The sequence below is a fragment of the Strix aluco genome, chromosome 35 (genome assembly GCF_031877795.1).
Source record: "Strix aluco isolate bStrAlu1 chromosome 35, bStrAlu1.hap1, whole genome shotgun sequence".
Lineage (NCBI taxonomy): Eukaryota > Metazoa > Chordata > Aves > Strigiformes > Strigidae > Strix > Strix aluco.
In genome coordinates this window covers 267148-280072 of record NC_133965.1, presented here as the reverse complement: position 1 = coordinate 280072, position 12925 = coordinate 267148, and the positions used below count along the sequence as shown (strand labels likewise).

The 12925-nt window shown below is 73.0% G+C and overlaps 3 protein-coding genes across 3 annotated transcripts; 1 reads left to right on the top strand and 2 right to left on the bottom strand.

Moving 5' to 3' along the window:
- Positions 1-561: 561 nt before the first annotated feature.
- On the bottom strand, positions 562-4391 carry ZNF653 (zinc finger protein 653). Its single transcript, XM_074810314.1, is given in 13 exon segments — positions 562-1179; positions 1384-1483; positions 1565-1679; positions 1753-1842; positions 1845-1869; positions 2391-2481; positions 2483-2563; positions 2770-2855; positions 2857-3172; positions 3439-3654; positions 3867-3910; positions 4076-4229; positions 4232-4391. Coding segments are annotated over 13 exon segments (1656 nt in total). The 3' UTR covers positions 562-1001.
- Positions 4392-4986: 595 nt separating this feature from the next.
- Positions 4987-7933, bottom strand: ECSIT (ECSIT signaling integrator). The gene is given in 8 exon segments (XM_074810281.1): positions 4987-5320; positions 5397-5429; positions 5432-5498; positions 5810-5956; positions 6219-6273; positions 6724-6946; positions 7084-7555; positions 7782-7933. Coding segments are annotated over 8 exon segments (1371 nt in total). The 5' UTR covers positions 7836-7933; the 3' UTR covers positions 4987-5000.
- Positions 7934-8627: 694 nt separating this feature from the next.
- CNN1 (calponin 1) lies at positions 8628-12435 on the top strand. Its single transcript, XM_074810317.1, is given in 8 exon segments — positions 8628-8946; positions 9937-10058; positions 10310-10383; positions 10502-10632; positions 11086-11196; positions 11424-11469; positions 11472-11569; positions 11999-12435. Coding segments are annotated over 8 exon segments (873 nt in total). The 5' UTR covers positions 8628-8883; the 3' UTR covers positions 12227-12435.
- Positions 12436-12925: the final 490 nt, after the last annotated feature.

Sequence of the window (12925 nt, the reverse complement as noted above, 5' to 3'; positions counted from 1 at the left end):
CCCCGGCCCCGCCCACGTGACCCGGGGAGGAGGAGGAGAAGGGGGGGGCGGGGGGAAGGAGGAGGACGACGGGGGGGGGGGGGCGGTCGGGGGGAAGGAGGAGGAGGGGGAGGAAGGAGGAGAAAGCAGCGGGGGGGGGGGGAGGGCGGTGTGTGCGATGGAGGAGGAAGCGGCGGGGGGGGGGGGGGGGGGGAGGAAGACGGGGTGATGGAAGAGGAGGAGGAAGGGCAGGGGGTGATGAAGGAGGAGGGGGCGGCGGCGCAATGAAGACGCCGCTGCGGCACCGCCGGACCCGGGGCGGGGGGGGGGGGTGTGGGGGGGGCGGACGGACCCGGCGCCCGGTGCGGGCGGAGCCGCCGCCGGTTCAGCACCGGGGACAGCGCCGGGGCGGGGCCGAGGGGACCCCTCCCAGCGGGGGAGGGGCCGCGACCCCCGAGCGGGGGGGCAGCAGGTGTGTGACCCCCCCAGGCAGGGCCCTGGCTGCCCCCGCGGCACTGCTGCCCCCCCCAGCGCGCCGGGTCCCCCCCCGCGGCTCCCGGGCAGAGAGCAGGAAGCAGCAAGTAAAAGCCATCGCTTTAATGGAACTGGGGGGGCCCCGGGGGGGCGGGGTCCTCTCTCCCAAGACAAAACCAGGGTCCCCACTGCCCCCCCCCGCCCCCAAGACCCAGTTGCCTCGGGGGAGGTGGGGGGGGACGGAGGGGACGACAACTGAGAGTCAGGAAATAAATTAAGGGTGAGTGGGGGGGGGGCCCGGGGCAATGGGGGGATCCTGGGGGTGTCAGGAGTCCCCCGGTGCTGGGGGCAGGTGGGGGTCCCCAGGGCAGCTCAGGGAGCCCCCGGGGGGGGATGAGGGGCTCCACCAAGTGCACAGAGCTCAGGGTGCCCCGTGGGGGGGGGTCAGGACCCCCCAGGAGGTACCTCCACAGGGCGCGAAGCGACCCCAGGGCAACGGGGGTGACCCGGGAGTGGCAGGGTCCCCCCCAGGTGCCGCGGGGTCCCCTCTAGGTGCCGCGGGGCTCGGGGTGGCTCTTGAGCGCGTGGAACTTGAGGCCCTCGGGGCGCTCGAAGCGCCTCCCGCAGCGCTCGCAGGGGAAGGGGCGCAGCCCGGACCCCCCGTGGCGCCTCATGTGCCACGTCAGGGAGGCACGTTGGCGACAGCGGTACCCGCAGACCTCACACCTGGGGGGGGGCAAAGGGGGGGTGAGAGGTACCCGCAGAGCTCACACCTGGGGGGGCAAAGGGGGGGGTGAGGGGCACCCGCAGAGCTCACACCCAGGTTCCTCTGATCCCTCCCCGTCACTCAGTGCAGCAGCAACTGCCCCACACCCCTGCCCACACGTGGGGGGGTCCCCAGTGCCCTCCCCAGAGCCCCCCCCCACTCACTGCAGGGGGGTCTCCCCGGTGTGCGTCCGCCTGTGCACCTCCAGGTGGTTCTTGCGCTTGAAGGATTTCCCGCAGGTCTCGCAGGTGAACTCCCGCACGCCTGGGGGGTGGCCCGTGGGGGGACGTTGGGAGGACGCGGAGGGGACGTGGGGGGGCCGCGGGGGGGCCGCGGGGGTCTCACCAGAGTGGATGACCATGTGCCGACGCAGGTGGTTGGCCAGGTAAAACCTCTTCCCGCAGCCGGGCTGGGGGCACTGCTGGGTCCGGCCCTTGCGGTGCACCAGGTTGACGTGGTTCTGGGGGGGCGGTGGAGAGGTGAGGGGGGGCCCTGGGGAACCCCGGGGAGCAGATGGCGGGGGGGACACACACCTGGAAGCTGCTGAGCGCGACGTAGACCTGCCCGCAGCCCGCGTAGGGGCAGGCGATCGGCTCCGGGAGCTCCTCGGGGTCTGGGGGGGGGGCGCGGCCCGCCTGCTCCGCCGCCGCCTGTGCAGGGGGGGGAGAACATCACAGCCCCGGATGAGACACCCCCAGAGGCTGCAGTACGGGGGGGCCCAGGCCCTGGGGGACCTTGTCCAACATCCCGTGATGGGCTTGAGAACTCCTAAACCCCTTCACAAACCCGAAGAGTTGCTCCACACCAAGAGTACCCCCCAAAACACCCCCACAGCACCTGGAAACTCTCCCAGGCCACCACCCCCAGAAAAGCCCCCCCCCGCCCCCCCCCCTTATCCCCAAGATCTCCGTAACCGTAAGATCTCACTCACCCCTAAAAGAAACCTAATCCCTGCAGCCCCCCCAGTCCCTCAACGCCTTGTAACCCCCCAAGCCTTCCCCAGCCCTGACCCCCTTTTCACGTCCCCAGAAACTTAGAAAACCTTGTAGTGACCCCCAAAGACCATCCCAATATCTGCTGCTTCCCCGAGCCCCCAGGGACAGCCTGAACTCCCTTCCCAAGCCTGACCCCCCCCAGTACCCAAGTGACCCCCAACCCCCACCCCCCTGACCTCTCAGGCTCTTTGGGGATCTCGTAGATGATGGCCGACACGTCACCACCGTCAGCATCCTCAGCCAGGGGGGGCGGGGGGGCTCCCGGGGGGCTCCGGAGGGGGCTGTGGGGGGGGCTCGGCGGCAGGGAGGGGCACCTCCTCCTGCTTCAGCCCCAGCACCACGTCCTCCTCTGCCATCAGCGTGGCAAGTGAGGCACTGGTACCCCCCAGCCCCCAATCCCCCCCCAGCCCCTCATCTCCTCGATTCCTGACACCAATCCACCCAGCCCCACCACCACCCCAAGCCCCCCCCCAACCCTCCAGCACTCCGATCCCCCCTGACACGGTCTCAGCACCCCAATCCACCTCATCCCCCTGACCCCTGCCCCCCTCATACCTGTCTTAGGGAGGTGGGAGTCCAGGGGGGGTGGGGGGAAGGCGCCCCCCCCCTCCAGCAGAGCGCAGGGCACCTCGTCCCCCCCACGTCAGCTGCAGTCCCCCCAGCGCATCATAGCCAGGGCTGGCCAGGATAAGGAGGGGGGGCCCCTGCAGCAGGGTGGGGGGCCCCGCCTCGGTCAGCGCACCCCGCCCTGCGCCCAGTCGCAGAGGCAGCGGCAGTGGCACGCAGACCACAGCCTCCAGCGCTGCTCCCCGCCCCTCCGCAGCACCCTCGGGGGGGCCTGGAGCTCCTTGGGGGGCCACTGCCACCCCCCCTGGCATTGATGGGGCCCCCCCTGGCGTCGCCTCCGAGCCTGAGCTGCAGCCCCCTGAGGAGGAGGAGGAGCTGCCAGGAGCTGCTGCTGTAGGAAAGGGAAAATCAAGGGGAGCCCCCAAAGGAACACACCCCAAGTCCCAAAGAGGGACCCTCACGCCCCCCAGAAAGATCACCCGAGTGCCAAAGGAGTCCCTGGACCCCCCACCCACAGCCCAGGCCCCCAAACGATGCAGTCAGGTCCCCCAGACCTGGGTCCCGCCCCCAAGTCCCCACCACCCAGAGGAGTGTCCCCAGCCCCTTCCCCGCGGGACCGCAGGCCCCACAGTCAACCCCCCCCGTCCCGTCACGCACCGTCGTCACTGTCCCCGTCGGAGTCGCTGAGGGGCCGCAGAGGCGAGTGCAGGTCCTGGAAGTAGCGGTGCCCTCGCTCGCACTGCCAGACGGCCGTGGTGTAGAGCCCCACCGAGGGGTCCAGCTCCGCCAGCCGCGGCTCGTAGGGGCAGCGCTGCCGGTGGTCCTCGTACCAGATCACCGCATGCCGCAGGCAGTTCACATTGCGCCGCCGCCCTGGGGGAGGGCTGCTGGCAGCCTGGCACCCCCCGCCCCGTCCCCCAGAGCCCACCGCCCCAGCCCCATTCCCCACTGCCCCCAGCCTCTGCCTGCGCTCCTGGCAGCCAAGGCCTCCTACCTGAGGCCTGAGCCCTCCCAGCACGCCTGGCCCGGGGGCCCCGCTCACACCCCGGCTCCCACCAGCCCCCCCCCGCCCCCCCAGCACTCACTTTTCTTCCGTTTGGGCTTTTTAGGGATCTGCTCCCACGGCTTCCTGCGGAGAGAGGGGCAGTGACCTGGGGACAAATAGGGGCGCCCCTCCCCACGGGGGTTCGTCCCCCCGAGAGCTGCAGGAGGGGAAGGGGCACCCGAGCCTCCCGGTCCCCCCGAGCCTCCCGGTCCCCCCCCCGGCCCCTGCCGGCTCTCCAGCCCCGCTCACCCGCGCCGCCCGGCGCGCTGCCCCCGCTCCAGCCCCAGCAGGTAGGCCGCCAGCTTGGCATCGCTCCAGCCGCTGCGGCGGCGCAGGTCGACCCAGGGCCCGTGCGCCTCGCCCAGGTACACCCGCCGCACGTCGTACTTCTTCCGCGACTCAGCCGCCGCCGCGCCCGGTCAGACTCCGTCAGCCGCGGCCGCCCCCGCGCCTTCCGGCCGCCGCCGCCGCCGCCCGGCTCCGCCGCGGGGCCCCGCCCGGGGCCGCTCCCGGGGCCGGGGCTCCCGCCGCCCCCCGGGGCCGGGCCCCGCTCCGCCGCGCTCATGCCGGGCCCGTCGCCGCGCGCCGCGGCGCGCCGCCGATGACGCAGCCGCCACTTCCGCTTCCGGCCCCGTTCGCGCCGTTTTTTCGCGCGGGAAGGCGCGGCGCGGCGCAGTGCGCGTGCGCGGAGGAGCGGCCGGGCGCGGCGCGACGTCGGTGCGTAACGCGCGTGCGCGGGAACTTCCGCCAGGCTGCGCCCGGGGACGCCCGGCGCGCGTGCGCAGAGCCCTGCCCGCCCCCCCCCCCCTTCTTCGTGGGGTCCCGTATCCCCCCCCAGTCACCCCCAAAACCTCCCCATATGCCCCCGAACCCCCCATATCCCACCAAATCCCCCTAAATCCCCCATAGCTCCCCAAATCACCTCAAAACCTCCCCCATCCCCCCAAACACCCCCATATCCTTCCAAAATACCACTTATATCCCCCATACCCCCCACCCCCCCCCATATCCCCCCCAACACCCCCATATCCCACCAAATCACCCCAAACCCCTTCCCCTCCGCCCGCCCCTCCATGCCCCCAGCGCCCCTGTCGCCCCCCACCCTGCACACTCCCAGGGCGCTGCCCCCAGCAGCCCCAACACAAGACACCCCACTCCGCTGCCGGCACTTCCTTTATTCCCCCAGGGCTGGGGGGGCAGCACCAGCCCCCCCACCGCTCCCGGGGCCGGCGGCGTTGCCCCCGGGGCCGTGCCCACGTCCCTGCGGCGGGTCGGGGGGCTCCAGCACCGCAGGCGGGGGAGGCACCGCCCCCAGGCAGGGCGCAGGGGGATCCCCGAGGGTGCCAGCCGGGGGGTCCCCCTCCTCCAGGCGGAAGATGACGGGGGTGCGCCCGAGGACGGGGTTTGCCTCCTGCAGCCCCGCGATCCACTTGCCCAGCGTGTGCCGGTCACCGGCCCCCGCCATGCACAGCGCGAAGACAGGGCCCTCCTCCACTGCGGGGGACGGGTCAGGGGGACGGGGAGAACACGGGCATCCCCCCTCACCCCTGCCCCTGTCCCCCAGCCTTACCCTCCTCCACATCGAATTCATCATCGTCCCAGGGCCACGTTCCAGGTCCAGGTCGAGGTACAGGGGGTAGTACAGGCTGCGCTCGGGGTCTGGGGGCTCCTCCTGTGGAGGCAGGGGGTCCCCTCCTACCGGTCCTGGGCCAGGGCTCCCCTCCTGTCTTTGGCCAGGGAGGCCCCTCCCTCCCCTCCTGTCCTGGGCCCTGGGGGTCCCGTCCCGTCCCCTTCTGGGCCACGAGAGCCCCCTCCCACCCATCCTGGGCCTGGGCCATGGGGGTCCGAGCCCCTCCTGTCCTGGGTCAGGGGAACCTCTCTGTAGCCATGTCCCACCCTCTCCAGTGCCGTGGGGGCCTCCTCCCCTTCCGTCCAGTGTCGTCCCCCCCCGCCCCCCCGAGCCCCACGGTCCGTCAGGCTCACCCGCAGGTGGGGGGGCAGGGGGTCCCCCGCAGCACGTAGTAACACAGGCGGGTGCTGCGCAGCCAGAGGGGAACGGCCCCTCCACGAAGACGGGCCGTGCCGGGCCGTGCCGGGCCAGCAGCGCCTGCTGCTCCGGGCTCTGGGCGCCTGCAGGAGGGGAGCTGGGGACCCCGTGCCAGCACTGGGGACCCCAAAACCCCCCCACAAGGGCCCCCAACGCTGGGGACCCCATACCCAACACCACAGGGCTCCCTCTACACGAGGCTCCCCCAAATGCCTGGGTCCCTCGCACTTGCCAGGGTCCCCCCACATACCAGTGTGCCCCAAAACACTTGCCCCCCCCCCCCCCCTCCAGATGCCCACATGCCTCCCGTGACACCCAGGTCCCTCTGGGTCCCCCTGTGCTCACCGATGATGTAGGGCTGGACGGAGCCCTCGTCGTCCCCCTCGTCTGGCACTGGCCGCTGCAGGAAGGAGACAGTTGTCACCAGCTGCCGCTTAACGACGCAGGGACATTGGGCCCTCACTGGGGCACTGTGTCCCCAACGGGAGCCCCTCTGTCCACCTGGCCATGGTGACAGAGGGGCACCCCCTGCATCCTCATCCTCACATCTCCCACCTCAGCTCCTCACCCTTGTGTCCCACCCAGCTGATGGTGAGGCGAGGTCCCTGTCCCTGTCCCCCCATCCCCATCCCCATCCCATTCCACCTGACAGTGACACTGGTCCCCACCCCCTGTCTGTCCATCCCCATGTCCCCACATCCCCCTGTGTCCCCCAACATCCACATCCCCCTGTGTCCCCCAACATCCACATCCCCACATCCCCGTGTCCCCCAACATCCCCATCCCACATCCCTTGTCCTCATGGTCCCCTGGTGTGTCCCCCATCCCCATGTCCGTCCCCGTGTCCCACCTGGTAGACAGTGACACGAGCATCAGGGTCGTTGGCGATTCGGTGCAGGCCCAGGCGGGCAGTGGCCAGGCCGGAGGGGGGCAGGAGGCGGGGCAGGGGTGGGGGTCCACGTGGTGCATCCGTGGCAGCCAGTAGAGCATCCGCTGGCACTTGCGCACGGGGCGGCTGCGGGGCCCGAAGACCCCCAGGAGCAGAAACCGCGTCTCCGCGTCCGGCACCACGCCTGCACGGGGACCCCGGTGTCCAGGTGAGCGTGGGGACCAGGCCCCCCCCCAGGGAATCAGGCACCCACTCCCCAGCGGACCCAGACATCCGGGCCCCTCCCCAGGGGGTGGCACCCCCTCCCCGACTCGCACCCACCGTATCGCTCCATCTGCTCCAGGATCTGGAGGCCGCACTCCTGCTGCCGGGGGAAGGGGGCCAGCATGCGCTGGAAGGGCCCGCGGGGCACCCAGGGCCCCCGCGGCAGCAGGCGCAGCAGGCGGTGGTAGGCCTCGCGCTGCCGCGCCACCCCCAGCGCCGGCATCGCCGCCAGCGCCGCCTCCACCAGCTCCAGGCGCCCCACGCGCCGCCCCGGCACCTGCTCCAGCGCGGCCAGCGCCGCCGCAAAGGCCTCGGGGCCCCGCTCCTCGCCCTGCGCCCCGCGGGGGGGGCCGGGCCGGGCCGGGGCGCCCGAGGTGTCCCCCGAGGTGTCCCCCGAGGCGCTCCCCGAGGTGTCCCCCGAGGCGCTCCCCGAGGCGCTCCCCGAGGTGTCCCCCGAGGTGTCCCCCCAGGCCCGCCCTGCCGGGTCCCCCGCTGCGCGGCGGCTGCGCTGGCACATGCTCCGACCGACCTGGGAGGGGAAAGGGGTCAAGGCTGGGGGGGGCCGGAGGGGGGGTCTGGGCTTCCAGTGCTGCCGCCCGCCCGAGGCACCCCCCGTGTGCCCCCATTTCCCACCGTGTCCCCCGGCCCCGCCATCCCACGCCCCCCCCGCGGCCCTCGCGCTGTCCCGGCCGCCATCCCCACACCCCCCCGTGTCCCCCCATCTCTCGCTGCCGCCTCCCGGGCCCCCCCCGCACCTGCGGGGCTCCCCAGAGCCCCCGGGACAGCGCGCGGGCCCAGCGCAGCCTCATGGCGCCGCGGGGGCAGCGCGGACAGGTCAGAGGTCACGGCCGGACACCGGCGTCCCCGCGCGGGGCCGCGCCGCTGGGCGCCGCCATGTTCCGCCGACCCCGCGGGAAGCGCTTCCGGGTCACGGGCCGGGGCCGCCCGCAGAGTCCCGCCGCGCGCCGCTGCCCGGGGGCGGGGCCCGGGCGGTGATTGGCGGCCGGGGGGGGCGGGGCTCCGAGGGGTTCCCCGTGACGTCAGAGCGGGGTCACGCGGTGATGTCAGCGCCTGAGACTCGCGGTGACGTCACACGGGGCACGGTGACGTCAGAGCTGCAACGGCTGCTATAAATGGAAACGGCCGCTCCGACCTGGGGGGGCGGGGGGCGGCCTCGGAGCCCCGGGACCCCCGGGTCGGCCCCGAGCGCCCCCTCCGAGCCCGCGACACGGGACCCCCGCTGCGCCGGGGCCCGCGGGGGGCAGGGTGGCGCCGATGCCCGGGTCCCCCGGGTCCCCCGGGTCCCCCGGCCGCGGTCCCGGGGCCGGGGTGGGGTGGGGGCGCATTCCCCGCCCGTGACGAACCGTCCCTCCCCCCCGGGGCCGGCGGAGTCCGATCCGCTGACGGCACCGGGAGGACCCGGAGAGGGACGGACAGAGGGGGGATGGACACAGGGACAGGGGACCGGGGGGGGCGGGCGGGGGGGCGGGGGGCTCCGGGGGGATGGGAGAGGGGCGAAGGGGAGAGGGGGCTGAGGGGCGGGGGTGGGGCGGCCCGGGGCTCCCCCGCCCCCCCCGGGATCCCCCCGCTAAATGTGGAAAAAATGACGCCACCACCCGCCCCGCGGTGACACCGGCGCAGCGGCCGGTGCCCATTGGCTGGCGGCGGCCCCGGCCCGGGGGGGCTCCGCGCCCTCCGCCGACTTTTAAAAGTGGCGGCGGCGCCGGGTCGGGACCGGGACGAGCGACCCGGGAGGAACCGACCCGACCCGCCGGGACCGAGCCGAGCCGGGACAGACCGGAGCGGGGCGAACCGACCCGACCCGACGTGACCCACCGGGACCCCCCCACCGACCCCATGTCCAACGCGCACTTCAACCGCGGGCCGGCCTACGGGCTCTCGGCCGAGGTCAAGAACAAGGTGGGCGGCGCCGAACCGACCCGAACCGGGCGGGAACGACCCCCCCGGGCGGGGCAGCGGGACCCGGCCGGAGCGGACCGGGAAAGGAGGGGGGGGGCAGGACCCGGTCGGAGCGGACCGGGAAAGGAGGGGGGGGGGCAGGACCCGGCCGGAGCGGACCGGGAGGGGGGGGGGGCAGGACCCGGCCGGAGCGGACCGGGAAAGGAGGGGGGGGGGCAGGACCCGGTCGGAGCGGGCGGGGGGCGGGGGCAGGACCTGGCGCTGTCCCTGGTGCTGCCCCGGGCGGGGGAGCCCGGACTCCCGGGTCCCCTCTGCGGGCGGGGAGGTGACGGGCACCCGGGTCCCCGCCGTGTACGGGGCGGGGGCGGAGGGGGGGTGGGGGGGGCGGCAACCGGACGCCTGGGTGTCCCCCCCCAGGCAGTGCCTCAGTTTCCCCCTTCAGACGCCCCGCGGGGGGGGGGCGCCCCGTCTCTCCGGCCGCCGCCGCCCGCGGGGAGCGCCGCAGGAAGGGTTAACCCGGGGGGCCTGGGTGGCCCGGGGGGGCCCCGCCGCCCCCGGCCCCGCCGCGAGCCCTTATAAGGCGTCGGAGCGCGGCGGGCGGGCGGCCGCGGCCCGGGGCTATATATGGGCAAAGGTTCGGCGGGCCCGGCCGGCTCGGTCCTCCGGGGGGGGCCGGGGCGGGGCAGGTGGGGGGCCGGGACGCCTGGGCCCCCCCCGCCTCCCAACCCCCCCTCCCGGCACCGGGGGGGGCCCAGGCGTCTGGCGCTGCTCGGTCCCCACCGTGATGTGGGTCCGCAGCGGGGGCTGAGCTCGTGTCACCCCCAGCCTGATCCCCGCGTCTCCCCTGCCCCCCGCTCAGCCCCCCCGTCCCCTCCTGCGTCCTTCCCCACCTGACAGTGTTCTCCTGACGGTGCCCCCCCGTGTCCCCCGCGTCCCCATGTCCTGCTCACGCTGTCCCCCGCGTCCCCCTGACCGTGTCCCCCGTCGCAGCTGGCGCAGAAGTACGACCCGCAGCGGGAGCGGGAGCTGCGCGCCTGGATCGAGGGGACCACCGGCCGCCGCATCGGGGACAGCTTCATGGACGGCCTCAAGGACGGCGTCATCCTCTGCGAGTACGGCCCCGCGCGGTGACCGGAGCCCCGACCCCGACCCCAGGACCGGGCTGTCCTTCGGGAGCGCGGCCCACCCCCGACCCCGGCTCCACTCTGGGTCATCCTCTGGGAACTCAGCCCCCTCTTGACCCCAGACCTTTAAACTTGACCCCATCCCTCGCCCCCTCTCTGACCTCTCTTGGGCTGACCCTGACCGGTGGGGTTGACCCCTGCTCTGACCCTGACCCTGACCCTGACCCCGGCCCCCCCAGGCTCATCAACAAGCTGCAGCCCGGCTCCGTGCAGAAGGTGAACGAACCCGTCCAGAACTGGCACAAGGTGAGCAGCCCCCAAATGGGGGGGTTGAGGCCTGGGGGGGGCCGCGGGGGTGCTGGGGGGACTGCAGGGGGTCAGGGTCCCGGGCCGGGGGTCCGGGCTCCGAGCTGACCTGTGCGCAGCTGGAGAACATTGGAACTTCCTGCGGGCCATCACGCGCTACGGGGTGAAGCCCCACGACATCTTCGAGGCCAACGACCTCTTCGAGAACACCAACCACACGCAGGTCCAGTCCACCCTCATCGCCCTCGCCAGCCAGGTAACCCCGCTGCGGCGGGGGGCGCCCGCGGCCTTTGGGGAGCGGCTGGGGGGCCCGGGGGGTGCCGAAGGGTCCCCGTGTCCCCTTGGAGGACACTGACCACAGGCAGGTGCCGTTCACCCTCATCGCCCTCCCCGGCCAAGTGACCTTGGTGGGGCGGGACAGGGCCCGGGGTCCTTGGGGGGGTGCTGGGGGGCCCTGGGGGTTCCCTACGTCCCCTGGGAAGACACCAACCACACACGGGTCCAGTCCTCCCCCACTGCCCTTGTCTGGCGGGTGACGGGGCCAAACGGGGCAGAGCTGGGGCTCGGGGAAGCCCTGGGTGGGGGTTTGGGTCTCCGGGAGCCTGGGGAGTTTTGGGGCAGTCCCAGGGGAACTGGGGATAAACGTGGGTCTGGTGACTCCGTTGGGGCGAGGGCCTGTGCGCACCTCGAGCCCCAGGATCTCACGCAGGCCAAAACGAAGGGGAACAACGTGGGTTTGGGGGTGAAGTACGCGGAGAAGCAGCAGCGACGCTTCCACCCCGAGAAGCTGCGTGAGGGCAGGAACATCATCGGCCTCCAGGTGCCACGGGGACACACGGGGCAGGCACAAGGACACAGGGGAGCACAGGGGGACTCTGGGGGGTGCCAGGGCACACGAGGTGTCAGGCGTCCCTGGGGGGCATCTTGAGGACATGGGCTTTCGCTGGGGCGGGGGATGGGGCGGTCCCAGTGTCTCGGGGCCAGTTGGTGCAGCTGGGGACACCGTCCCTGTCCCCGTCCATGACCCCCCTCTCCCCCCGTCCCCAGATGGGCACCAACAAGTTCGCCAGCCAGCAGGGCATGACAGCGTACGGACGCGGCGGCACCTCTACGATCCCAAGCTGGGGACAGACCAGCCCCTGGACCAGGCCACCATCAGCCTCCAGATGGGCACCAACAAGGGCGCCAGCCAGGTGGGGACGGGGGGAAGCGCTGTCCCCAGGGCACCAGGGGCAGGGAGGGGGACAGGGGCACCGCCAGCCCTGTGGGGACCCCACAGTGTTGGGCCAGTCAGGTATGGGGACACAGGGATGCCCATGTCCCCAGGGGACCCCAGTGTCCTGGGTCAGCCAGGACATGGCACTGGAGGGGGATGGGGGGCATCCCCAGGCCCCCCGACATCGTGAGATGTGGTCCCCTGAGTAGGCTGAGGGACACCTGGGGAGGGTGAAGGACACCCCCCGGTCCCCTGGAGAGGACAAGGGGACACCCCCCCCACCAGACCCTTGGGGGAGGCTGAGAGACCCTCCGGTGACAAGAGGGGACCCCCCCCAAGTCCTGGTGGGAGGCTGGGGACCCCTGGGACGGCCGAGGCCACCACCCCCAGCGCTGTCCCTGCCCAGGCCGGGATGACGGCACCGGGAACGAAGCGACAGATCTTCGAGCCGGCGCTGGGCATGGAGCACTGCGACACGCTGACCATTGGGCTGCAGATGGGCAGCAACAAGGGCGCCTCGCAGCAGGGCATGACGGTGTACGGGCTGCCGCGGCAGGTCTACGACCCCAAGTACTGCGGCGGCCCCGAGCTGCTGGGCGAGGACGGCCTCGACGGCCTCTACAACTCCCAGTAGCCGCCGGCCCGCGGCTGCTTGCACCGCATCGCCCTGCCCCGCGCAGGGCTGCACCGCACCGGCCTCACCGCGCCCCTGGCCCCGTGGGGCTGGCCTGGCCACGGGGCTCGGCCCGGGGGAGGGGGGGGCTCGGCCAGGGGCCTGGCCCCGCTGCCACCCCCCGCCCCCCCATGTGAAGCCACCGAGGCACAATAAAACCCACACGCAAACCTGCTGCCTCCACGGGCACCAGCACGGGGACAATGAGGCACAATGGCGAGACGGGACAAAAAGGCACGGGGTGACGAGGCGGGGGGACTACAGGGGACAGCGAGGCACAGGGCTGGGGGGACACGAGGTGGGGAGGGACAGAATGAGGTGTGGGGCAACAAGGCCTTGGAGCTGGGACAGGATGGGGGACACCGAGGCACACAGAGGGACAGCGGGACATTGAAGGGGAACAGGGACAGAAGGACACCAAGACACAGAGCGGGCACAGGGGGAGGACAAGGGAACACACGGTGGCACAGAGGGGACATTCCAGCAGCTGGACAGCCTGAGTGCCATAAGGGGGACAGAGGTGACCCTGGACACCCAGGCTCCCCGCATCGGGGCAGCACCAAGCCTGGGTGATCCCCCCCCAAGCCTCTGAAACACCCAGCCCTAGTCCCTCCTACCCACGCAGGCTCCCGTGACAACAAAGCCGGCCCTAATGGGGTC